General features: G+C 38.5%; 1 protein-coding gene across 1 annotated transcript in view; it reads right to left on the bottom strand.

Annotated features, from left to right (window-relative positions):
- Window positions 1-27,044, bottom strand: part of onecut2 (one cut homeobox 2) — an 87,371-nt gene extending 60,327 nt beyond the window's left edge. The window contains exon 1 of the mRNA XM_061980828.2: window positions 25,591-27,044. Coding sequence (XP_061836812.1) covers window positions 25,591-26,752 — 1,162 coding nt within the window. The 5' untranslated portion in view covers window positions 26,753-27,044. The remainder of the gene's footprint in view (window positions 1-25,590) is intronic.
- Between the last annotated feature and the right edge of the window lie 895 nt (window positions 27,045-27,939).

Genomic DNA, 27,939 nt, shown 5'->3' with positions numbered 1-27,939 from the left:
TATTTTTTTAACCGATTTCCAAACTCTAAATGGGTGAATTTTGGCGAATTAAACGCCTTTCTATTATTCGCTCTCGGAGCGATGACGTCATTTTCTCAAACACATTACAAACACCGAGTCAAATCAGCTGTTATTTTCCGTTTTTTCGACTGTTTTCCGTACCTTGGAGACATCATGCCTCGTCGGTGTGTTGTCGGAGGGTGTAACAACACGAACAGGGACGGATTCAAGTTGCACCAGTGGCCCAAAGATGCGAAAGTGGCAAGAAATTGGACGTTTGTTCCGCACACTTTACCGACGAAAGCTATGCTACGACAGAGATGGCAAGAATGTGTGGATATCCTACGACACTCAAAGCAGATGCATTTCCAACGATAAAGTCAAAGAAATCTGCCGCCAGACCCCCAGGAAAAGAGAGCGGATGAGGGTATGTCTACAGAATATATTAATTGATGAAAACTGGGCTGTCTGCACTCTCAAAGTGCATGTTGTTGCCAAATGTATTTCATATGCTGTAAACCTAGTTCATAGTTGTTAGTTTCCTTTAATGCCAAACAAACACATACCAATCGTTGGTTAGAAGGCGATCGCCGAATTCGTCCTCGCTTTCTCCCGTGTCGCTGGCTGTCGTGTCGTTTTCGTCGGTTTCGCTTGCATGCGGTTCAAACCGATATGGCTCAATAGCTTCAGTTTCTTCTTCAATTTGGTTTTCGCTACCTGCCTCCACACTACAACCATCAGTTTCAATACATGCGTAATCTGTTGAATCGCTTAAGCCGCTGAAATCCGAGTCTGAATCCGAGCTAATGTCGCTATACCTAGCTGTTCTAGCCGCCATGTTTGTTTGTATCGGCATCACTATGTGACGTCACAGGAAAATGGACGGCTGTATATAACGATGGTTAAAATCAGGCACTTTGAAGCTTTTTTTAGGGATATTGCGTGATGGGTAAAATTTTGAAAAAAACTTTGAAAAATAAAATAAGCCACTGGGAACTGATTTTTAATGGTTTTAACCCTTCTGAAATTGTGATAATGTTCCCCTTTAAGGCGGCTGCCTTAACAACAAAGCGCTGCGGGAAACCCTGCATAATATTATGGTAAACATATATGAAGTCAACTTGTCAAAGGTTTTTTTGGCTTAGATGCAGCAATGCACATTAGAACTACGGTGGTGATTTGTGGACAGCCGATGGCGGAGACGTTCCGTGGCGGCACCGTTCAGCAGCCGTTACGCATCCGGTGGAAATCCGGGGTTAGTCTGTGGTAGACTGTTGTGAAGCTGTTGCCAGTCAGTTGAATCCACTGACATTTTACAGACTAGTTTTTATCCTAATGGTAATAAAAATACTGTATTAATTGCATCCCTTGACCGCTCAATACAGGAAGCGTAATTTGTTTCCAAATATGACACAATTACGTTTTTAAAGATTTTTTTTCAATGTGTTTTGTTGTTATTGCTGCGATTCTGACTGTCTTTTGATTACATAAATAAACGTTGTTTTTATCAGAACTTTGCCTGCCGTTGCTTTTAAACGGACAAACGTTTATTAGAGTTATTATTAGAGATGTCCGATAATGGCTTTTTTTCCCGATATCTGATATTCCGATATTGTCAAACTCTTAATTACCGATTCCGATATCAACCGATACCGATATATACAGTCGTGGAATGAACACATTATTATGCCTAATTTTGTTGTGATGCCCCCACTGGATGCATTAAACAATGTAACAAGGTTTTCCAAAATAAATCAACTCAAGTTATGGAAAAAAATGCCAACATGGCACTGCCATATTTATTATTGAAGTCACAAAGTGCATCATTTTTTTTTAACATGCCTCAAAACAGCAACTTGGAATTTGGGACATGCTCTCCCTGAGAGAGCATGAGGAGGTTGAGGTGGGCGGGGTTGGGGCGGGAAGGGGAGGGTAGGAGGTAGTGGGGGGTGTATATTGTAGCGTCCCAGAAGAGTTAGTGCTGCAAGGGGTTCTGGGTATTTGTTCTGTTGTGTTTATGTTGTGTTACGGTGCGGATGTTCTCCCGAAATGTGTTTGTCATTCTTGTTTGGTGTGGGTTCACAGTGTGGCGCATATTTGTAACAGTGTTAAAGTTGTTTATACGGCCACCCTCAGTGTGACCTGTATGGCTGTTGACCAAGTATGCTTGCATTCACTTGTGTGTGATTGGACCGGCTCGCAAAGGCAGTACCTTTAAGGTTTATTGGCGCTCTGTACTTCTCCCTACGTCTGTGTACCACTCTGTACACATACATTTTACTTTTTGAAACCAATACCGATAATTTCTGATATTACATTTTAAATAATTTATCGGCCAATAATATCGGCAGTCCGATATTATCAGACATCTCTAGTTATTATTATTTTTTGTAAAGCAGCGCTGTAAAGGTAGAAATACTGGATCTATCTCTCAATGAAGTACTGAACTTTATTGTCTTCATTGTTAGTTATGCATAAAAATATCTCAAGCTGAATTTTAAAAGCCGTTGGCCAAATAAGAGCCACTGAATATGTGTAAACTTCATAATCTGACTAGTCAATTAATCGTTAAGATAGTCGATGACAAGACAACTGTCGGTCGTTAGTTGCAGCCCTTACACAATCAGCCAATCCCCAACTGACAGATTTGCAGATCAATACATGTCTCAACACTCCTCATAGTGTGTATATATAGGCTACAAACCAGGACAATTATTTTAACCAAAATCCAAAGGTATAAGTGGTATAAACCGGGTTTAGAATGTACCACCTTCAGTGAATTCTGCACCATACACACTGAAGTTAATGTTAAGTCCATTGTTTCGTAAATGTTTGTTACTATTTCTATAATGTATGAATTGAAACAACAGCATCACATTTATTTGCCAGATTTAGCATCAACATATAAAGTACATATCCGTTTAACCTGATGATAGTCATGGCTGCAAAAGATCCGATTTAAACTCTGGCCTGCTTCCTTCTTTCTCCCTGCAGATGGTTGTGTGTATTCTCCAAACACTCGGCCTCGATGAGCTCAGAGTACAGATGTCACGTTTGATTTGACCGCCTTAATAAAGCAGTGACAGGACCATTTTCTCCTCTGAACTCGGGCTCCTCTGTTGTGCCCGGCAACACTTGTACCACTCCAACACCTCCAGGGCAACATAATTGTTGCAGACATTCTTAATAGAAAAATCACTGCACAACGCCTCTGATATTCTCATTGGAACCCACCGTGAAGATTGTAAAGAGTGTGAACAAGCAGGGCTGATTCTTTAACATTTAAGATATTGATGAGCCGCTGCATTGTTTTAAAGCTTGTGTTGAAAACATAAATCCAAAGCAAAGGCCTTGTAACATAACTTGATCTCGACTACTGCTTTGCACAGTTTGATTGAGTCTAGTTTTCTAAAGTCACAACCTTCAGGTCAGACTTCACTATCACTATCATGCACACTGGTTGGTTGACAGCGAGCCAATTTCATTTTGGAAGAAATTAGTCCAGTGGTTCTTAACCTGGGTTCGATCGAACCCTAGGGGTTCGGTGGAGGTCGAGACACACCCGACTCATCGTGTAAATACAAACTTCTCCCTAACGGCAACAGCTGACTGATTTGCAGGTGTGTAATTTGTTGTGAGTTTATGCACTGTGTTAGTTTTGTTGTTTGAACATTAAAACATTAACGAGATTGTTGCGTTCAAATGTCTACTAAGTACATCAATAGTAAAAATGTTGCGTTCAAGTGTTTACCAAGTAAAACATAAACGAGAGTGTTGCGTTCAAATGACTACTAAGTACATCAATAGTAAGAATGTTGTGTTCATGTGTTTACCAAGTAAAATAATAGTGGGAGTGTTGCGCTCAAATGTCTATTAAGTACATCAAGAGTAAGGATGGTGTGTTCAAGTGTTTACCAAGTAAAACATAAACTTGAGTGTTGCGTTCAAATGTCTACTAAATACATTAAAAGTAAGAATGTTGTGTTCAAATGTTTACCAAGTAAAACATAAACGAGAGTGTTGCGTTCAAATGTCTACTAAGTAGATCAATAGTAATAATGTTGCGTTCAAGTGTTTACCAAGTAAAACATGAACGAGATTGTTGCGTTCAAATGTCTATTAAGTACATCAATAGTAAGAATGTTGTGTTCAAGTGTTTGCCAAGTAAAACATAAACAGGAGTGTTGCGTTCAAATGTCTATTAACTACATCAATAGTAAGAATGTTGTGTTCAAGTGTTTACCATGTAAAATAATAGTGGGAGTGTTGCGTTCAAATGTCTATTAAGTACATCAAGAGTAAGGATGGTGTGTTCAGGTGTTTACCAAGTAAAACATAAACTTGAGTGTTGCGTTCAAATGTCTACTAAGTACATCAATAGTAAGAATGTTGTGTTCAAGTGTTTACCAAGTAAAATAATAGTGGGAGTGTTGCGTTCAAATGTCTACTAAGTACATCAACAGTAAGGATGGTGTGTTCAAGTGTTTACCAAGTAAAATAATAGTGTTGCATGCAAATGTCTACTAAGTACATCAAAAGTAAGAATGTTGCGTTCAAGTGTTTGCCAAGTAAAATGTTAACGAGATTGTTGCGTTCAAATGTCTATTAAGTACATCAATAGCAAGAATGTTGTGTTGAAGTGTTTACCAAGTAAAACATAAACAGGAGTGTTGCGTGCAAATGTCTATTACGGTAAGTACATCAATAGTAAGAATGTTGTGTTCAAGTGTTTACAAAAGTAAAATAATAATGGGAGTGTTGTGTTCAAATGTCTACTAAGTACATCAATAGTAAGGATGGTGTGTTCAAGTGTTTACCAAGTAAAATAATAGTGTTGTATTCAAATGTCTACTAAGTACATTACAAGAAAGAATGTTGTGTTCAAATGTTTACCAAGTAAAACATAAACGAGAGTGTTGCGTTCAAATGTCTACTAAGTAGATCAATAGTAATAATGTTGCGTTCAAGTGTTTACCAAGTAAAACATGAACGAGATTGTTGCGTTCAAATGTCTATTAAGTACATCAATAGTAAGAATGTTGTGTTCAAGTGTTTACCAAGTAAAACATAAACAGAAGTGTTGCGTTCAAATGTCTATTAAGTACATCAATAGTAAGAATGTTGCGTTCAAGTGTTTACCATGTAAAATAATAGTGGGAGTGTTGCGTTCAAATGTCTACTAAGTACATCAATAGAAAGGATGGTGTGTTCAAGTGTTTACCAAGTAAAATAATAGTGTTGCATTCAAATGTCTACTAAGTACATCAAAAGTAAGAATGTTGCGTTCAAGTGTTTGCCAAGTAAAACGTTAACGAGATTGTTGCGTTCAAATGTCTATTAGGTACATCAATAGTAAGAATGTTGTGTTCAAGTGTTTGCAAAGTAAAACATAAACAGGAGTGTTGCGTGCAAATGTCTATTAAGTACATTAATAGTAAGAATGTTGTGTTCAAGTGTTTACCATGTAAAATAATAGTGGGAGTGTTGCGTTCAAATGTCTACTAAGTACATCAATAGTAAGGATGGTGTGTTCAAGTGTTTAACAAGTAAAATAATCGTGTTGCATTCAAATGTCTACTAAGTACATTAAAAGTAAGAATGTTGTGTTCAAATGTTTACTAAGTAAAACATAAACGAGAGTGTTGCGTTCAAATGTCTACTAAGTAGATCAATAGTAATAATGTTGCGTTCAAGTGTTTACCAAGTAAAACATTAACGAGATTGTTGCGTTCAAATGTCTATTAAGTACATCAATAGTAGGAATGTTGTGTTCAAGTGTTTACCAAGTAAAACAAACAGGAGTGTTGCGTTCAAATGTCTATTAAGTACATCAATAGTAAGAATGTTGCGTTCAAATGTTTACCATGTAAAATAATAGTGAGAGTGTTGCGTTCAAATGTCTATTAAGTACATCAATAGTAAGGATGGTGTGTTCAAGTGTTTACCACGTAAAATAATAGTGTTACATTCAAATGTCTACTAAGTACATTAAAAGTAAGAATGTTGTGTTCACGTGTTTACCAAGTAAAACATAAACGAGAGTGTTGCGTTCAAATGTCTACTAAGTAGATCAATAGTAATAATGTTGCGTTCAAGTGTTTACCAACTAAAACATGAACGAGATTGTTGCGTTCAAATGTCTATTAAGTACATCAATAGTAAGAATGTCGTGTTCAAGTGTTTACCAAGTAAAACATAAACGAGATTGTTGCGTTCAAATGTCTATTAAGTACATCAATAGTAAGAATGTTGTGTTCAAGTGTTTACCATGTAAAATAATAGTGGGAGTGTTGCGTTCAAATGTCTATTAACTACATCAATAGTAAGGATGGTGTGTTCAAGTGTTTACCACGTAAAATAATAGTGTTGCATTCAAATGTCTACTAAGTACATTAAAAGTAAGAATGTTGTGTTCACGTGTTTACCAAGTAAAACATTAAGGAGATTGTTGCGTTCAAATGTCTATTAAGTACATCAATAGTAAAAATGTTGCGTTCAAGTGTTTACCAAGTAAAACATAAACGAGAGATGTGATGTTCATGCACGGTTCATTGTATGCACCAGTAAAAAAACATGGTAACACTTTAGTATGGGGAACATATTCACCATTAATTATTTGCTTATTAACATGCAAATTAGTAACATATTGGCTCTTAACTAGTCATTATTAAGTACTTATTAATGCCTTATTCGGCATGGCCTTATTATAACCCTAACCCTAACCCTAACAAATAACTCTAAATTAAGTCTTTATTACTTAGAATATGTTCCCCTAGTGTCCAAATAACTCTAAATTAAGTCTTTGTTACTTAGAATATGTTCCCCATACTAAAGTGTTACCAAAAACATATAACTTTGTCTTGAATTTGAAAAAAAAATGTATCTTTTATTTTTCACTAAATAAAGGTTCGGTGAATGCGCATATCTAACTGGTGGGGTTTGGTACCTCCAACAAGGTTAAGAACCACTGAATTAGTCCAACGGTAAATTGCTCTGTGCGTACGAAAGGTCAGATTTAGCATTTTCTGAAACTTTCTAATTTGGCGTGTAAACCAAAGATGTAAGAACTGGTACCATGGACAATCGGACTGGTGGCTAGATAAAAAACTATTTACTTCCTGAGAACTGCTGAGCAACGAACTGAACCCTCAACTGTCTTGGCTGTTGATACACGTTTGACTATGTATGTATGGATTTGCACTCTATTAAGTAATTGAGGATTACGCTTTATATATTTCCATGTAGTAATTAGGAAGAAGTATATTTACTAACATAAGTTGAAGTAAAATGGATGGTGCAATGTGCATCTCCATCACCTAGGCCGGGGTCGGCAACACACACCTCTTTAGCGCCGCCCTAGTGGCTCCCTGGACGTCTTTCAGAGATGTGTGAAAAAGATGAAGAAAAAAAAAATATATATATATATATATTTTAATTGATTTTCTGTAGGAGAACAAACATGACACAAACCTTCCTAATTGTTAGAAATCCCACTGTTTATGTTATACATGCTTCACTGATGAGAGTATTTGGCAAGCACCGTTTTGTCCTACTAATTTCAGCGATCCTTGAACTCACCGTAGTTTGTTTACGTGTACAACTTTCTCCGATGCTGCCACGGAAAGACGTGTTTTATGCCACTCCTTCTTTGTCTCATTTTGTCCAGCAAACGTTTTATGCTGTGCGTGAATGCACAAAGGTGAGCTTTGTTGATTTTATTGATTTGCTGGAATACTCATCAGGCATATTTAGTCAATCCATGACTGCAAGCTAATCGATGCTAACATGCTATTTAGGCTAGCTGTATGTACATGTTGCATCATTATGCCTCGTTTGTAGGTATATTTGAGCTCATTTCATGAGCTCAGACGAGCTGCTGTGACTTAGATGACCATAGTAACTAGTATATCATGCAAAAGCGCAGATTCCAACCATTGAAATACTTTGTATAGTTCAAGACTTACGGTCATTTGAAAACATCACTGCACATCATGACGGCAACTACAGTTTCCATCTTAAAAATCTAAAAAAAATTATTTGGGAATGTCCGGGGGGCCAGATTGAAAAGCTTAACATGCCTTAATTTGCCCTGGCCTGCGCTATAGAGATCAACTATTTCTAGGGTTCATTTCTATGTATTTCTTAAAGCTCTGTTTAAAGCCTTGTTTACCGCATGCATCTCAATGAATTATATGAATATACTCTTACGAGACTACTTGGATATGGTGACATGACAGTCTGGCACATGATTAAACAATCTTATGTTACCTTAACTGTACCAAAGTAATTGGAGCCAGTACAGAAGCTCAATATGATTACACTACATCAGACCTAAGCTTTTCAATCTGGCCTGCCGGACATTCCCAAATCATTTGTTAAGTTTTTTAAGATGGAAACTGTAGCTGCCGTCATGATGTGTAGTGATGTTTTCAAATGACCGTAAATCTTGAACTATACAAAGTATTTCAATGGTTGGAATCTGCACTTTTGCATGACATACTAGTTACTATGGTAATCTAAGTCACAGCAGCTCAGACGAGGCACCAAGCAGTGTGGGTGGGGAGCGTTTCCACAGAGTGTTTCCAGAGTGGCCAGCCTGAAATGCGGGTGTCAGGGACAGACGCGGAAGGAGATTTTTACAACAAAGTTCTAAAGCTTAGTGATATATCAGATTGTAGGTGGGGTTTTTTTACCCTTCGCATTAATATTTTGCTGTGTTTGTTGCATTTTTGCTGTGTTTCGCTTGATTGTAAAATATGTCGATCTGGGGGAGTGTGACATTCATATTTTGTCAATATTCAGTGTTTTATCATTCATTGTTAATATCGTAAATCCCACATTCTTTCTTTTCATGTAAATTCTGGGTGTCTCATTCAGTAAAAAAATGTAAAATTCCATTCCATTTTTTAAGGCGTTCTGTCATAACGTTTTTAGCATTCAATCAGACATTATTGTGAGGTTTTGTATTAGTGTTCCTAAAAATAGGACCCAAGCACACATACTGTACAGCAGATTTTCACAGTTTACATATATATATATATATATATGTATGTGTGGGAAAAAAATCACAAGACTATTTCATCTCTACAGGCCTGTTTCATGAGGGGGGGTACCCTCAATCATCAGGAGATTTTAATGGGAGCATTCGCATACCATGGTTTATATAGGGCACAGAGTGGGTGGGTACAGGCTGGCCTAGGGGCGTGGTGATTGGCTCATGTGTTACCTAGGAGGTGTTTCCGTCTATGGCGGCATGTTGTTACAATTTCGCTGCGCTTGTTGAGGGATGACAGGTCTGGACGGTAAATAATAAACAGTTTCTCTTTCAAGCATAGGTTGCATCTTTTATTACCACTATTGTAAGGTGTGCTGGATGCAAGAATTTGCCATGTTATTGAATATTCAACATTATTGTCTTTGAGGTCCCAAATGTGTTTGCTGAGTTCTGTGGTATTTCGCAGGTTTTTGTTCCTGAAAGAAGCCTTGTGATTGTTCCATCTGGTTTTGAATTCTCCCTCGGTTAATCCTACATATGTGTCGGATGTGTTAATGTCCTTGCGTATTACCTTAGATTGGTAGACAACTGATGTTTGTAAGCACCCCCCGTTGAGGGGGCAATCAGGTTTCTTTCGACAGTTACATCCTTTGTTGGTTTTGGAGTCGCTCTGTCTGGGGGTCGACGGCTCATTTGCAATTGTTTTGTTGTGGTTTGAGATGATTTGTCGTATATTGTTCATGCAGCTGTAGCTCAATTTAATGTTGTTCTTGTTGAATACTTTTCTTAGGGTGTTGTCTTTGGGAAAGTGTTTGTCAATCAGATTGAGGAATTTGTGTCCAATGTTCGTTGAGACGTTTTTGCTGTATGGGGGGTTGTACCAGATGATGTCGTTTCGTTTTCTGTTCTTTTTTGGCTGGTTTCCTGGCGTGGGTTCATAGGTGAGGGTGAAATTGTATCCGCTTTCATCAAGGGCTTTTTGGTACGGGGGGGTTGCTTGGTCAAATTCAGCTTTGCTAGATGACAGCATCGATAGCCTTTTATTGATTCCGGTAGGTATTCTTTTCGTGGTGGTGGGTGGGTGGTTGCTGTCATGGTGCAAAATTTGGCATATGCGCTTCTTGGTATTCTCGCTGCTCCTTGGCGAGAATACCAAGAAGCGCATATGCCAAATTTTCAAAGAGAACGGCCTACGGATCACGATTGAAGCCAACAAGCAAACCGTCAACTTCCTTGACGTCACTTTCAACCTGAGAAATAACAGCTACCAACCATTCACGAAACCCAACACAACACTCCAATACGTGCTTACAAACATCAGTTGTCTACCAATCTAAGGTAATACGCAAGGACATTAACACATCCGACACATATGTAGGATTAACCGAGGGAGAATTCAAAACCAGATGGAACAATCACAAGGCTTCTTTCAGGAACAAAAACCTGCGAAATACCACAGAACTCAGCAAACACATTTGGGACCTCAAAGACAATAATGTTGAATATTCAATAACATGGCAAATTCTTGCATCCAGCACACCTTACAATAGTGGTAATAAAAGATGCAACCTATGCTTGAAAGAGAAACTGTTTATTATTTACCGTCCAGACCTGTCATCCCTCAACAAGCGCAGCGAAATTGTAACAACATGCCGCCATAGACGGAAACACCTCCTAGGTAACACATGAGCCAATCACCACGCCCCTAGGCCAGCCTGTACCCACCCACTCTGTGCCCTATATAAACCATGGTATGCGAATGCTCCCATTAAAATCTCCTGATGATTGAGGGTACCCCCCCTCATGAAACAGGCCTGTAGAGATGAAATAGTCTTGTGATTTTTTTTCCCACACATACATATATTGCGCTCTACTACGGTATCGAGCACTATTTTTTGGATAACCTTATTAAGACATACATATATATATATATATATATATATATATATATATATATATATATATATATATATATATATATATATATATATATATATATATATATATATTAGGGCTGCAACTAACGATTAATTTGGTAATCGATTAATCTGTCGATTATTACTTCGATTAATCGATTAATAATCGGATAAAAGAGACAAACTACATTTCTATCCTTTCCAGTATTTTATTCGAAAAAAAACAGCATACTGGCACCATACTTATTTTGATTATTGTTTCTCAGCTGTTTGTACATGTTGCAGTTTATAAATAAAGGTTTATAAAAATAAAATAAAAATTTAAAAAATAAAATAAAAAAATTGCTTCTGCGCATAGCATAGATCTAACGAATCGATGACTAAATCAATCGCCAACTATTTTTATAATCGATTAGTTGTTGCAGCCCTAATATACATATAAATGATAAATAGGTTATACTTGTATAGCGCTTTTCTACCTTCAAGGTACTCAAAGCGCTTTGACAGTATTTCCACATTCACACACTGATGGCGGGAGCTGCCATGCAAGGCGCTAACCAGCAGCCATCAGGAGCAAGGGGTGAAGTGTCTTGCCCAAGGCCACAACGGACGTGACTAGGATGGTAGAAGAAGGTGGGGATTGAACCCCAGTAACCAGCAACCCTCCGATTGCTGGCACGGCTACTCTACCAACTTCGCCACGCCGTCCCTATATATATATATATATATATATATATATATATATATATATATATATATATATATATATATATATATATATATATATATATATATATATATATATATATATATATATATGGGATATATGTATATATATATATATATATATATATATATGGGATATATATATATATATCTAGATAAACCGGCCCCCCAGACACATTTCTTTCTCTAAATTCGGCCCCCCGAGTCAAAATAATTGCCGAGGCCTGCACTACATGATGATAGCAGATACATTTGCATGTGTAATAAGTTGACTCTTTATCTTCCTCAATCCTCATGCTGCATCATGTGCATACACAGGTCTATGTGCTTTTTCCAGGTTTAGGGGTTTAAAGTCTAGCAGTGTGCAAGCGCTTAGCAAACAAGAAGAGGAGATTACAATGCTTTCTGTCACATTGTCTCACACTAACATTCGTTAAGTCTCTTTCCAGCAGCCTAATTAAATCCAGTATTATGGAAGACTGGGGAAAAAAAAGCTAAAAACACAGATGCACTTGAACTGGAAGACCAAATACATACACAACAAAAAACACGCAGAGTAACTGCTGGTAATCAGTGTGCCATGAAGCCAGAGTTCAGCTCATTAATAATGTACTGTGTCTACTTGCAGAAAGGATGCATAAAATGGAAAATATTTAGAGTTCAGTCATTTGGATGTTCAGTGCAATTTGACCCAGAGTGGACTCTCTAATCGCAATGTCTCTCGTGACATAACAGTTCAAATTCCATTCCATCTGGATGGAAAACATCTCGAGGTAGATGCTGCAGATCCTGTGCATGGTTTGTGTAACGTAGCCATTCCGTACTCGTTTCATACGTCATCCTGTTGCAAAAACCCCCACAAAATGTTTGACCCTTGTGTTGATGGAATTGTTTGAGTGGAAATATGAGCTCTCCTATATTCTAAAACTGATTTGAGGATCGTTTTCCTTTCATCCATAATTCACTTGAAGTCACAGGCAGCCAGGCAGCATCCTCCATCCAAACAATGGGCTCCACTCTTCCTCCCCCCATCTTGTTCCCTCCCTCCATTTTGCCTGGTTAACCCGGCTGTGAGGTGAAGAAGAAGTGAAGTGAGCAGACCGAGGAGGGTCACGCCGAGATTCCCATCAATAATTCATCGGGCTGCTGCTGCCTCTGCTCTTGTGTTCAATTCCCCGGACAATCACATAATACCCCCCCGCCCCCCACCACCCCCGAAAAGAGATAAAGCTTGGGAGATGTTTCAAAGCTGCACCTTTGGAGCATTTTCCTACCGTAAGGAACTGCCCCGAGGATTTCCTTAAGGAACGTTTTTGAGGGAAAAAAAAAATCTTAAAAAGAAAACGTCTGGTGGGACTTGATATGGTGAAGATCTGACAATCATTTTGCGACAGACTAAGCATCCTTTGTATAATGTTCATATTGGTGTTACTCAGCCAGCGTCTGTGGGTCTGATGGACCCGTTGCATTTTGTGGCTTTTAATGCCTCACAATCAAACACTTTTATGTTAAAATACTGAACAGATGTTTACCTTATCCCAATAAACATCTGTTCAGTATTTTACCTTATCCCAATAAACATCTGTTCAGTATTTTAACATAAAAGTGTTTGATTGTGAGGCATTAAAAGCCACAAAATGCAACGGGTCCATCAGACCCACAAACGCTGGCTGAGTAACAACAATATGAACGTTGCACGGAAAATTTGTCTGCCAGTTTCTGCATCCCACAGGGATTCTTCTTTTGTGTTTCTGCACCTGCGGTTCCCACACAAGGTTGCAACATTTGTCAACACTGTCTGCTCTCATTTTCTCGCACATTTGACCCTCTGATGTTCTGTGTACCTACACTCTGTCCTCCTCCTGTCTCGGCCTGCTGTGTGTGCGTGTGTGTGTGTGTGTGTGCGTGTGTGTGTGTGTGTGTGTGTGTGTGTGTGTGTGTGTGTGTGTGTGTGTGTGTGTGTGTGTGTGTGTTGTACACAGAACATCAATTTCCACACTTCTATTAGCCCCAGGTCCAGTGGACCCGGACAACCTATATGTAATAGAAATGTGTAGGGGTGTATGGTGTGTATTCTGATATATGTTCTTCACAGAAAATGAGCTAAAGTCAGTGAGTCTCAGTTTGAAAAATTAATTAATTGTATCATTTTTCTTTTAATAAAAAATGAAAACGGGTCCCACAGACCCGAACACCACACAAGGGTTAAACACGCCAAACCAGCAATACAAATTCAAGCCGGTGTTTTTTTTTTTTAGAGCTTCGTTTATGGGTTCTTCTGCATGTTCAAGGAATTAGCGCCAAAAAGAGGGAGGAGGAACTCCTATTTCTGGATTACAATAAAACAACGGTTTTAAACAACAGTAAACTAGTCTGCTGAAACATAGCGACGTGAACATGTCTAATGGTCTATGACTAGAAGACTTCAGTAGAATAACACAAAGACATGTAAAATGTGACAAAATACTAAAGTTACCTCAAAAGGAAAAACACCAAAAGAGCCTGACAAGAGTTGTTTTAAAGGAACCATCTATGACAAGCAATCCCAGCAAATACCGAGAAATGCGGGTGTCAGGGAGATTTTTACAACAAAGTTCTAAAGCTTAGTGATATATCAGATATATCAGATTTTAGGTGTTTTTTTTTACCCTTAGCGATCATATTTCGCTGTGTTTGTTGCATTTTTGTTGCGTTTCGCTTGATTGTAAAATATGTCGATGGAGAGGGGGTGTGACGTTCATATGTTGTCAATATTCAGTGTTTTATCGTTCATAGTTAATATTGTAAACCCCACATTCTTTATTATCATGTACATTCTGGGTGTCTCATTCAGTAAAAAAATTTAAATCTCCATAACATTTTAGCTTTTAATTAGACATTTTTGTGAGGTTTTGTATTAGTGTTCCTAAAAATCACATATACCGTCCCCCAGACACATTTTTTCTATTAATTTGGCCCCCCGAGTCAAAATAATTGCCCAGGCCTGCCTTTGAGTGTCACTCAGTAGCCAGAAAGTGTTCACAAAGGGGAATCTAGGGAATAGATTTTTTTTTCCTCGGCCTTCAACTGTACAAAGTAAATGAAAATCAGTTTTGTGTTGTTTGTAATCCTGCTAATTGTTTATGTTTGACTTTTTACTTTGCCGTCAAAGCTGGAGGTAACCTAAGACTATGATCTGTATAACTAAATCACGACTGATTGCTGTGATTGCCAGGAAGTATAAAGTCAGATTTTTAAAGCAGTATAAAACTTTGATTATAGATCTTCCTTCACATAACTGGTGTGGAACTAGGACTTAAACAAGCTTGTCGGATGATAATGAAAACTAGATGAGGCAATTCCTGAAGGAATTGCGTGTGAATGCTCCAATGCTAAAGTTGAACTGAAATCCTGGAATGTTTTTTAGAATTGTTGAAGTAGAGCAAACAATTCCCAAACAGGCTGAATATTTTGAAGTTGGAACAGGTTGAATTTTAGATACAAAATGTGGGAGTTATGGAACTTTGAAGAATGTCCCATTGATTTCAATGGGAATTTCGAGAAAAGCAGGATTTAAAAAAACAATGGTAATAAACTTGAATGGTCTAAACAAGTTGAAATAGTTGGTGTTGGAATTTTTTCAAATCGGTCGAGAAATGTGGAAGTAGCAATTCCAGGAACATGTAGTAATACGTTGAATTGAGAAATGGTATTACGGAGTTCCTGGAATTACGGGAAAACCGGGCATTTTTTCTAGTTCAAAAACAACTTTGTTTTTTGTCCTGATTAAGTGGAATGTTTTGACGGTAGAACGGTTGAAATGCGTTGAAAAATGTAGAAGGAGTAGTCGCCAGAAAAAAGGGTGGAAATAGGGCTTTGGAAAACCAGGAATTCTGGCAAAACCTGGAATATTTTTTTTAACTTAGTTTGAATTTCCAAGATGGTGGAATGTGTTGAAGGTAGAATGGTTTGAATCGGTTGAAAAATGTGGAAACGGTGGAAGTTTGAAAAATGGCCAATTCATTTTGAATGGGAAAAATGTCCCTGAAAACCTAGAAATCTAGGAATTTTTGGAATTTTTCAAGGAAAAGCCAGTGATTCCCGAATAGGCTGAACAGTTTAAAGTTGGAATGGTTTGAATCAGTTAAAAAATGTGTAAGGTAGAGCGCGCCAAAATCTGGAGAAGACGAAGAAGTTGAAGAAGTTTAATAAATAGACACATTTTGGTGTAGAAAACCAAATGTGTGAATGCTTTGGAGCATTCACACAATGATCCAACAAAATGAAATCTGATCCCTAAATTTTCTGAGACATTGACAGTTGTCACTATAAGTCAGTATAAAATTAGTTCAAAGAGCGCTTACAAGAGCATGTCTCTTTTTCAGTCAAATATGTTCACTTGCACAATATTCCTTGGAGAAATTTGGCAGAAAATAGTGCTGACTCCAAACCCTTCCGGTGGATGCAAGTATCTTTCCCCTGCAGCGTCTACATTTGCCACATCGTATCAAACTGTGTTGCAGCTCTGACCTGTGACCTCAGCTCTTTGAACTGGCTATAGCATTGTTGATCAAGGATTTGCTGCTTCCTGTCATTCGAAAAATCATATTGGCAAAGAGAAACATAGCGCTACAGTAATCCCTGTATGGCCACTGTCCCAACAACAGCAACTGATCATCTCCTTCGACAATATTGACTCTCTGCACGAATGATAGTTCTCGGTAAAAAAAAACAGAACTAGAAACTCCATCAACCAGGAACAAATAACAGTTAAATCGCCCAGCATGTTTCATGTTTGGTACACGTTAAGCTAAAATGGCCTGTGAATTTGGTCTTTTTATAACAGTGGTCCCCAACCACCGGTCGGGGGACCGGTACCGGTCCGTGACGCATTTGCTACCAGGCCGCACAGAAACAATAAGCTTGTTAATAGATGTATATTACAACTCCTTTGTTATAGCACATGGGACAATGCACATTAATGGACATATACAATGTTAATAATAATAATACATTTTACTTATAAGGAGCCTTTCTGGGCACTCAAGGACACCGTACGAAATCAAAACAATAAAATCAATTGGATAAAAACAACAACAACAAAGATCGATAAGATTTACAATGAATAAGCCGTCCGGAACAGGTGTGTTTTGAGTCTTGATTTGAAGAGGGATATTGAGTCTAAGTTACGAAGGTCTGGTGGTAATGTACCGGATTGTAGCCAAAGGCTAATTGTCATTGTATATAGCAGGAGTTCTTAACCCAACTTTTCCACTACAGAGGAATATTAACCCTGAATTAGTAAGCTCACTCTTGATTTTGATCATATTCAATACTTATATTTAACCTACTTACAGTTTTACTACCTTGTCAAATTATATAAAAGCATGTGTCAGATAAAGATTATTATTAATTGAATAAATAAACCTTAGGCTTAGGTCAGGCCTATTTGAAAAAGAAGTACTAATTAAATAAACAATACATTTACACTAAAATAAAATAAATTAATAATAAATATGTTTTTGAACTAAACTAAACTTTGTTTTATATTGGTAGAAAAGTGTATTTTTACTGAGTACCGCTGCTGCCTATACGGACCACAGCTGAAAAAAACACATTCACTATATTACCAAACGTATTTGGCCACCTGCCTTGACTCACATATGAACTTGAAGTGCCATCCCATTCCTAACCCATAGGGTTCACCATGAAATCGGTCCACATTTTGCAGCTATTACAGCTTCAACCCTTCTTGGAAGGCTGTCCACAAGGTCGCGGAGTGTGTTTATAGGAATTCTCCACCATTCTTCCAAAAGCGCATTGGCGAGGTCACACACTGATGTTGGTCGAGAAGGTCTGGCTCTCAGTCTCCGTTCTAATTCATCCCAAAGGTGTTCTATCAGGTTTAGGTCAGGACTCTGTGCAGGCCAGTCAAATTCATCCACACCAGACTCCAAACTGTTCCCACAAGGTTGGGAGCAAGGAATTGTCCAAAATGTTTTAGTATCCTGGAGCAATCAAAGTTCCTTTCACTAGAACTAAGGGGCCAAGCCCAGCTCCTGAAAAACAACCCCACACCATAATTCTGATCATTTGGATGGGTGGCCAAATACTTTTGGCAATATAGTGTATATTACATTCTTGGGGGCGCTCTTTCCTATGGTTAGGAAACACAATGGCCAAAACACTGGTATACAGTATATGCCATCAACATGCCAGGGACCATGTCTTCGCAAAGAAACACGCCCAGGGCTCCCACTTCTTCAGTCTTACAGTGAGTTGATTTTTCATGCTCATTTTTTGGCTGTTTTTATCTGACACACATGGAAAGCCGGTCCGTGAAAAATAATGCATACTTTAAATGGGTCCCTGATGAAAAAAAGGTTGGGGAACCCTGTTTTATACAGTTTTTTCCAATCGTTTACACACTAAATTTGAAATGTTCACACAGTTAACAAAGTCTACACACAGTAAGCAAAACCACTGTGCAGATTTGCCTAATATTAGGCATAGACTCTGTTTCATAGTTTTTGCGAAATATTCCACACAATGCTTTACACACACCTTCCCATCTTGCACACAGATAACGATTGCGAGACACACATTTTCACACTTTACACACACACACTCACACATCTTTATCTTAAGATTTTTTTTCAAACCTTTTTATTTGTCTCAAATTTTAATTTGTACTGCATGACTACAGTGATATGTTACTTTAGACGAAATTTCGTTGCATTAACTCATGGTAGGATAAAAGAGCAATAAGGTGCAGATATAAATAAATAGATTACTGTACAGATAAATATATTGCACTTTTGCATATGCATCCACGTTTATGGATGCATGTTATATTGTCTTTATATTCCAGCGAGTTAATCCAATTTTATGGGGAATTGAGGGGATTATTATGCTGCGTTCAAGAGTCTTATGGCCCTTGAACGCATCATGATAATCCCCTCAATTCAATTTACCGGACTGCGGTAAAAATAAATATTTGCAGTTTGCAGCATCATTGTTGAGCAGTTCTTGCAAAGATTACAGGATATTTTTACTTTCTCTTTAGGTCCTTACGTATAGTCGAAGTAAACAAAGACGATTGCTATGGATTTGCCACACAGTTGGTAAAATTGTGTGTAAGCAAATGGAAAAAACTGTATTTGCCTCAGATTGTTGACGACTGTGATATGTTACTTTACCTGACTGGGGTATAAATAAATATGTTCAGTTTGCAGCATACTTGCCAACCTTGAGACCTCCGATTTCAGGAGGTGGGGGGTGGGTGCGTGGTCGGGGGTGGGGCAGGGCGTGGTTAAGAGGGGAGGAGTATATTGACAGCTAGAATTCACCAAGTCAAGTATTTCATACACATATACATATATATATATATATATATATATATATATATATACATATATATATATATATATATACATCCTGAAAATATGCAAACAAAACTGTGTTTAGATAATTGATACTTCAAACTTGCATAAATAAATATTAAGGAATATAACATAACTTGGCTTCTGAGAGCTTCAAAATGTAATTAATAAAATGCTAAAGTTGTTGATAAACAAGCAATTATTTTAATAATTAAATATGGTCATTTTAAATGAATTATTATGATAATTTAAAATTAATTATTTCAAATATGTTTATTTTAATGTATAATTCTAATGCCTGGATGTAATAAGGAGTCAGAAAAAATACAAATAAAAATACAATTAATTTTGATGTTTTTAGCAAAATATAGTAAAAATGTATTTAGTTTTTTTTTTTTAAATTAATAAATATATTTATTTGTAGGTAAGATAAACATAATAATACAATTCATCTCTAGTCTAGATGATTTATTTCTTGTCACCCTGTTGTCCTCCCGTAGTGAAAAAAGGCTGTCATCACTCAAGTCCGCATGGAGCTGGAGGGGGCGTGGCCTCCAGCTCCGGCTGAAAATCGGGAGATTTTCGGGAGAATATTTGTCCCGGGAGGTTTTCGGGAGAGGCGCTGAATTTCGGGAGTCTACCGGAAAATTTGGGAGGGTTGGCAAGTATGGTTTGCAGCATCATTGTTGAGCAGTTCTTGAAAAGATTACAGGATATTTTTACTTTCTCTTTAGGTCCTTACGTATAGGCCCACTTCAAAGTAAACAATGACGATTGCTGTGGATTTGCCAATATATTTTGTCAAGTTACAGTAAACATTAATTTAAAGTCATGAAGTAAAAATCATTAAATAAGTTATCTTCTTCCCACTCCCTTTCAGGCAAAACTGGACAATCATGCATTACATACTACACATTATCTTTTGCACTATATTAATTTATATTATTATGTGTTGTCAACTTTGTACTTTTTTATGTCATAGCCTGAAATAAATAAATAAATGAAAAAAATAAATAAAATGAAAAGTCTGTGTGAGTGTGATGACAATAAAACTGCATTTTTACAAATGCTTTCTTTATTTTGATGAATGGGCATAGGTTTTGACCGATATGTGTCATTTTGCAAATAATCTAGGAATTAAGAAAATTGAATGTTGTGTTTGGAAAAGTGTGGAAATCCCTTTTGAAAAAAGACACACAATTCGTAAAATTGTGTGTAAGCAAATGGAAAAAACTGTATGTTACTTTACCTGACTGTGGTAAAAATAAATATCTGCAGTTTGCAGTTCTTGAAAAGATTACAGGATATTTTTACTTTCTCGTTAGGTCCTTACGTATAGGCCCACTTCAAAGTAAACAATGACGGTTCCTATGGATTTGCCAATATATTTTGTCAAGTTACAGTAATCATTCGTCACATATGCTAAAACATGTCGGGCAAAATGCCCCAAAAGTGATTTCTTATAGTAAAATAGTTGTTTTTTTTACTAATGTATTTTGTATTTATCACTGTTCTGGGTAACTCACTGCAATAGTGTCTTATCATTTGAAGTCTGTGGGAGTGAGACGACAAACACTTGCTTTATTTTGATGAATGTGCATATGTTTTGGACCGAAGTGTGTCATTTTGCAAATAATCTAGGAATTAGGAAAATTGAATGTCGTGTTTGGAAAAGTGTGTACCGTATTTTTCGGAGTATAAGTCGCTGCGGCCGAAAATGCATAATAAAGAAGGAAAAAAACATATATAAGTCGCACTGGAGTATAAGTCGCATTTTTGGGGGAAATTTATTTGATAAAACCCAACACCAAGAATATACATTTGAAAGGCAATTTGAAATAAATAAAGAATAATCAACAAAAGGCTGAATAAGTGTACGTTATATGACGCATAAATAACCAACTGAGAAGGTGCCTGGTATGTTAACGTAACATATTATGGTAAGAGTCATTCAAATAACTATAACATATAGAACATGCTATACGTTTACCAAACAATCTGTCACTCCTAATCGCTAAATCCCATGAAATCTTATACGTCTAGTCTCTTACGTGAATGAGCTAAATAATATTATTTGATATTTTACGGTAATGTGTTAATAATTTCACACATAAGTCACTCCTGAGCAATGTTCCCTCTAATTTTTCATGTATGTGAGCAAACGCAAAAACTCCCTGAGCATTCAGTGGAGCCCATGTGAGCAACATCAGACGTGCACACTGTGGCTACACCAGCAGCACACCTGTCCCAAACCTGACTAAATAACAAGTTCAATCTCCATCCATCCATCCATTTTCTATCTCTTATATATATATATATGTGTGTGTGTGTATGTTACTCATCAGTTACTCAGTACTTGAGTAGTTTTTTCACAACATACTTTTTACTTTTACTCAAGTAAATATTTGGGTGACTACTCCTTACTTTTACTTGAGTAATAAATCTCTAAAGTAACAGTACTCTTACTTGAGTACAATTTCTGGCTACTCTACCCACCTCTGGTGATATATCAAATATATCAGATTGTAGATGTTTTTTGTTTTTTTACCCTTCATGTTCATATTTCGCTGTGTTTGTTGCATTTTTGTTGCATTTGGCTTGATTGTAAAATATGTCGATTGAGAGGGGGTGTGACGTTCATATGTTCTCAATATTCAGGGTTTTATCGTTCATAGAAAAAAATAAAATTCCATTCCGTTTTTAAGGCGGTCTGTCATAACATTTTTAGCATTCAATCAGACTTTATTGTGAGGTTTTGTATTAGTTTTCCAAAATATACCGGACCCCAGACACATTTTTTTCTCTAAATTTGGCCCCCGAGTCAAAATAATTGCCCAGGCCTGGTATATACCATTTCAGCATGTAAATTGACGCCAAAATAAACGTATGTATGTCGGGAAGATTTGTTCCATGCACTGTCTATGAAAAATATCAGCTCGTTACAATTTACTGCGTGTAATTGTGACGAAACCATCGATAACACTGGAAAATGGATGTGCAATATGGAGACAAATACACTCAATTTACTGTCAGTTACTGATGTAAGAGGAAGAAGAGGGTGTTGCACGGTGCTCAAGTCAGCTGGGGTGAGCGGAAGAGGCACATCACATCTCCAGCAGACAGCATGAGTGGAGGATGCTGCTTAGTGTGTCTGCATGCTGCCATTTTACAACACACATACCGTGGAAGCGCCTCGCCCGCTCACCCCCTCCTCCATCACTCAAGGCATTTCCTGTTAATCTATAATCAAACAACAGCTCTCCGAATCAAACAAGCCCTGTCACAGGGTCAATAGACGGGAATCAAGGAATCAAAAGAACGGCGTAATAGTGCAGGGATAATCTCATCAGCCAGAGCTCCAGCACAAACTGTTGGTAATGTAAAGCTTTCGTCAATCGGAGCAAATATGTATCTGCACTCTTGTCTCCGTTTTGGACACATTGACAAAAAATACTTGCATTGATCAACGCTTAACAGTCAAAAATCTTAAAATAAAACGTTGGAAATGCCATATCAAAACACAGCCTTGATATCAACAGTATAATTCAGATAATATGAAATACATTATTGAGTTTACATATTGCATGTTTTTTTATATTTCCACTAAAATCCTGTATTCTAATGAGGGCTGAATAAAAACAGATGATACAGTTTAGATCATTTTGATTGACCGAAACACAGATCACTTTGGTGAGGAATGAATATTTGTTTCAAAGAATATTTAAAACAATAATTTATTCAAACTGAATTTGGAATGTTTGAACACATTTAAAGGGGACAATATTATCGGCAATTTGAGCATATTAAGTTACATATCCGCCTTAAACTAATTATTCATTGTAGAAAATACTTCAGTTCAGTTCAGTTTATTTCAAACATGCGCACAATACAACCTAATGCATCACACAATTCCAGTAGGAGTGATATAGTAAATAACATCTATTTTGTGTGTAAGGCAGGAGGCACTAAAATAAAAAATAAAACAAGTAAAAAGCTTAAAATTAAGACAAGCCTTTTCTAGTTAAATTGTGTATTTTAGCTCTCTTTCACCTATGTTTTAGTTTCAGTTCAGTTCAGTTCAGTTTATTTGGAACATGCACCCGATACAACGTAACGCATCGCACAATTCCGGTTGTTTCATGACATCACGTCCGAAAAGGAGTAGGAAGAAGCAGAGCTTATTTAATCCTACCCCTTTTCATACCATAGCAAAGTTATCCAATTTCCTTGACCTCTGTAACAGAACAGTGAACAAGTAAATAATAAATAAATAATATACCATAGTAAGCATACAAATATTAAATACATAAATAATCTTTGGCTCAATGAAAAAGAAGAAGGAAAAAAAGGGTTCAAGATGTTCATCATAATTCTTGTTCTGTGTACGTTGTGAACAATATTTATTATGAACATCTTAAACCCTTTTTTTCATTTACTTAAATGTTGTATAAATGTAATAGTTTTTACAAAATAATTCCATATAATCATTCCATTTAAAAAAAAAAAAAATTATTTTAGCACTTGTTTTACTCTTAATTGTATTTGTGGACCACAGTCTGAACAAAAATGTTTTTAACTTTATAGTATAATAACACAGCATACATTTATTTAAAAATGTATATAATTTAATATTTGCTACTGACAAAGTGTTGTACATTGCCTTTTTACCCAAATCCAAATGAACATTTTAAACAATTCAGTTGTTTCTAAATGTCAAAATATGACAGCTTATAATCAATTTGATGTTTTCAGCATAATAACACCATCCATCCATCCATTTTCTACCGCTTATTCCCTTTGGGGTCGCGGGGGGCGCTGGAGCCTATCTCAGCTACAATCGGGCGGAAGGCGGGGTACACCCTGGACAAGTCGCCACCTCATCGCAGGGCGCATAATAACACATTATTTTAAAATATATATATATATTTATAGTTGCTACAGACAAAGTGTTGTAAATTGCCTTTTACCCAAACCCAAATTAGCATTTCAAACAATTCAATTGATTTAAAAAAAAAAAAAAGACAACTTATAATCATTTTAATGTTTTCAAGCTAATAGTACATACTTTTTACAGTATCTTGTAATTATACTAGATATTTAATTTGTATTTTATTTGCGCTTCATGACTGAGAGTACTTCATGTATAAGCCATAATAGGTTTGTTTTAAACATTCCCCTCACTGTTTGATTTTATTTTGATCCGTTTGCTTAATTTTTGTCGCTATTGTTTTGGGATTCCAACATATTGATTTTTGAAATAAATGACAATAAATCACTTTTTCACAATACACTGCACAAGAGTGGGATAAAACCAATACCACACTTGCAGCTCAGCTTTTCTAACAAGGACTGAACTATCACGAAAATTAGATTTTTTATTTTTTTTTAGACAAATGATCATTTGGAAAAATCCTGCAATAGTGTATTAAAATGTAACAGTAAAACACTGCTTTTATAGAAAAGCCTCAGTTGGATCACTCAACTTTTTCAGAGCAATTTACAGTACATCTCCACTATCATCAAAACTGATTCTTTTGTACGGTCCTCACTGCTACTTCTGTCCCCTGCAGACAATAGAGGGTTGTTTTTTTTGTTGTTGTCGGGACACAAACCAGGCTCCTCACTAGAGGGGGCCCCAGACCCACTGAAGTGACAACCTTTCAATCTCCTGATCCCCTCGAGCTTTCTTCTGGATCTGTCAATGTTAATCTACTCACCTTACACAAGTGGTGTCCAAAATGCGGGGCGGGGGGAAGGGGGGGCCGTTTGTCGCTCGGGGGTTACGTCATGTAAATTTGCATGAATACAATTCAACTTAAAAAAGAAATACATAAATAATCTTTATTGAGACAAAGATTATTTATGTATTTAATATTTGTATGCTTACTAAAGTGTATTATTTATTTGTTCACTGTTATGTTACAGAGATCAATAAAATTGGATAACTTTGCTATGGTATGGAAAGGGGTAGTATTAAATAAGCTCTGCTTCTTCCTACTCCTTTTCGGACGTGCTTTAATGAAAGAACTGGAATTGTGTGATGCCTTACATTGTATCGTATGCATGTTCGAAATAAACTGAAACTGAACTGAACTGAACTGAAACTAAAACATGGGCGAAAGAGAGCTAAAATACACAATTTAACTAGAAAAGGCTTCTCTTAATTTTAAGCTTTTAACTTTTTTTATTTTTTATTTTAGTGCCTCCTGCCTTACACACAAAATAGATGTTATCTACTGTATCACTCCTACTCAACAACAGTTGTAATCAGCACAATGATGATTTAATCAGTCATGATGCACTTAACTTAGTGTGTATTTTTCCTCTTAACAACACAAAAGTCCTATTACCGGTACTTTACTTTTTCCCATATTATCCATCCATCCATTTCCTACCGCTTGTCCCTCTCGGGGTCGCTGGAGCTAATCTCAGCTAGTTTGCGTAATTCTTTTAGGTATTTGGCTCGATCGCTGAGGAGATCAATGTGTTTGTGGGGACGTTCCCCATAACCTCGCCTGCCTTTAGTTATTGATCAGGATCCCAAAATAGGGGACAACCAGCTTTAAGGTATACTGTGGATTTGACGTCTTACCTGCCAGTCTGAGAGCCGACATCCTCTGAAACTCAGGCTCCTGCAGCCATTTCCACATCCTCCTGAAGGTCTCCCGGCCTGACTTTAGCTTACTCCAGGGCTTGGGGTTCCTCAGCAGGTCCGACAGGGTCCCTTGGGAGCGACACAGCACCCTCTGGGCGAAGATGGCCTGAGGGATGCTATACCTTTTCAGCTCCGCCGTGATCCTCTGCGCCACCTCCTTGGTGTTGATCTCCTCCAGCTGGCCCGAACTGTTCACCCCTTGCGTCCCGGAGGAGGAGGGCGGTCTTTCCCGGGTGGACGCCAACACCGGCCCGTGGGATGGGGAATGGAGGTGAGGGTGGGGGTGGTGGCCCGTGGAGGACACGGGGTGTCCCGGGTGATGCATCCCGTTCAGGTGAGGCATCATCCCGCTCCCCGGGCCACCCAGGCCTCGGTGCTGGTGGTGGTCCCCTCTGGCGAGCATGGAGGCGGTGTGGTCGAAGTTGAGCATCTTGTCGTGGCCTCCATGCGTGGTGCAGGCGCCGTAGTTGTGGAGACCTTGCTGGGTGTTATGGAGGGAGCCCAGGCCGTTGCCGAGCACCGGGGAAAGGCTCTGACCCATCCCGGACATGTGGTCCTTGTGGTAGGGGCTGTAGAGGTTGTTCATGCCCGGTAGTCCCCGCTCGTCCCGCATCAGGGTGAAGCTCCCGCTGACGTTCCCGGTGAGCCGCTGGTGGTGGTGGTGGTGGTGGTGGAACTTGTCCGACACGGTGGAGATGGGAGGCAGCGGCTGGAGCGGGGTCAAGGTGGTGTAGGTGCCGCTCATCCCCATCCCGGGCGAGGACGTGTCGCAGGGGACGCTCATGGCGTGGTGCAGCGGCAGCGACAGGTCCGGGCGGTACTCCCCGCCGCCGTCCAGTATGCTGGCCATACCGGACACCATGGCGGAGCGGGAGGCCAGGTCCTGGTGGATCCGGAGGGCGGCCGCCGCCGCCGCGCCGGAGGAGCCTCCCCCGCGGCCGTGATGCGGGCTGTGGCCGCTCATCAGCTCCACATCAGGGGCCACCGCCACCCCGCCATGCAGGTTGCCAATGCCGTCCATCGTCATGTCCGTGTTCATGGCGTAAGCGTCCAGATCCTTGGCCAGGCATCTATAGGCGTTAGTGTAGGCGGTCTTCATTCATCTGTCCTCAGTCCATCGGGTCGAGCGGAAATGTTTCTCCGTCTTCTCCTCCCCCGTCCTCGGACCGCTTCTCGCCCCCGATGCGCCGGGATGGGTCAGTAGTCAGTAGCCGTGTCCCCCCCCCCCCTCTTTCCTCTCACTTTCTCGGTTGTTCCCCGGACCTCCCAAGGCCTCTCCGCGTCGGTCTCTTTGTGTCTCTTCCGTGGAAGGTGCACATAAAAAGTGTTTTTTTTGGTATCTTTGCTCAGACGGGCCTGTGCGGCGGCTCCCCCATGTCCATGTCCAGCCCTCTCCTCCTCCTGCGTTGCTCTGCCGCTCAGATAGGAGCTGTCCACGGTCCCCTAGCCGACAGCGCAACCGAACTTGCTACACGAAAGAGGGGGGTGGAAAAGCGGGAAGAAGTGACTGATGGCTGGTGTGGCCAATCAGCGCGAGGGTACGGTGTGGTGGGCGGGTTCATTAGCAGAGTGATGGGAAATACTGCACGTTGTGGGTAAACGACTGTAACATAGAAATGTTTGTCAACATTATTATGCTCCAGAAACAAAAAAATTCTACATAAATGTCGATTTATGAAAGTAAGGCCTACATTTTCAAATTGGCTTAATGGGTTGTAACCCATTACCCATCAACTCTTGGAGAATGATTAAAAGTACAAAAGCCCTTAAATTGATATCCTTGTTAAAACGTTTAAAGTCACTTAGGTAGCCCTTTTCGGTTTTTTTGTTTGTTTGTTTTTCATATTTTTTTAGTATTATTACTTTATCTGTATTTGCTTTTGTTTTTATTTTCTTGATGTTGAACGTGCCTTGACTTTTGTGTGAACTACAAATGTATGTTTGTTGTTCAATAAAAATAAAAATAAACTTAGCTCATCCAAACTTCATTTTTTATTTGTTCATTTATTTATCTCAGGCAGTGACATAAAATAATATAATAATAATTTAGAAAAAAGTACAAAGTTGACAACATAATAATATAAATTAATATAGTGCCAACATGAGCATAAAAGGGTAAGAAAAGGGTGGAGTGTCATCTGCGGGTTGGGGAGGAGATCTTGCCCCAAGTGGAGGAGTTCAAGTACCTCGGAGTCTTGTTCACGAGTGAGGGAAGAGTGGATCGTGAGATCGACAGGCGGATCGGTGCGGCGTCTTCAGTAATGCGGACGCTGTATCGATCCGTTG

The sequence above is a fragment of the Nerophis lumbriciformis genome, linkage group LG20 (assembly GCF_033978685.3).
Source record: "Nerophis lumbriciformis linkage group LG20, RoL_Nlum_v2.1, whole genome shotgun sequence".
Taxonomy (NCBI): domain Eukaryota; kingdom Metazoa; phylum Chordata; class Actinopteri; order Syngnathiformes; family Syngnathidae; genus Nerophis; species Nerophis lumbriciformis.
Note: the sequence above shows the minus strand (reverse complement) of the source record. Positions and strands in the feature narration are given on the sequence as shown.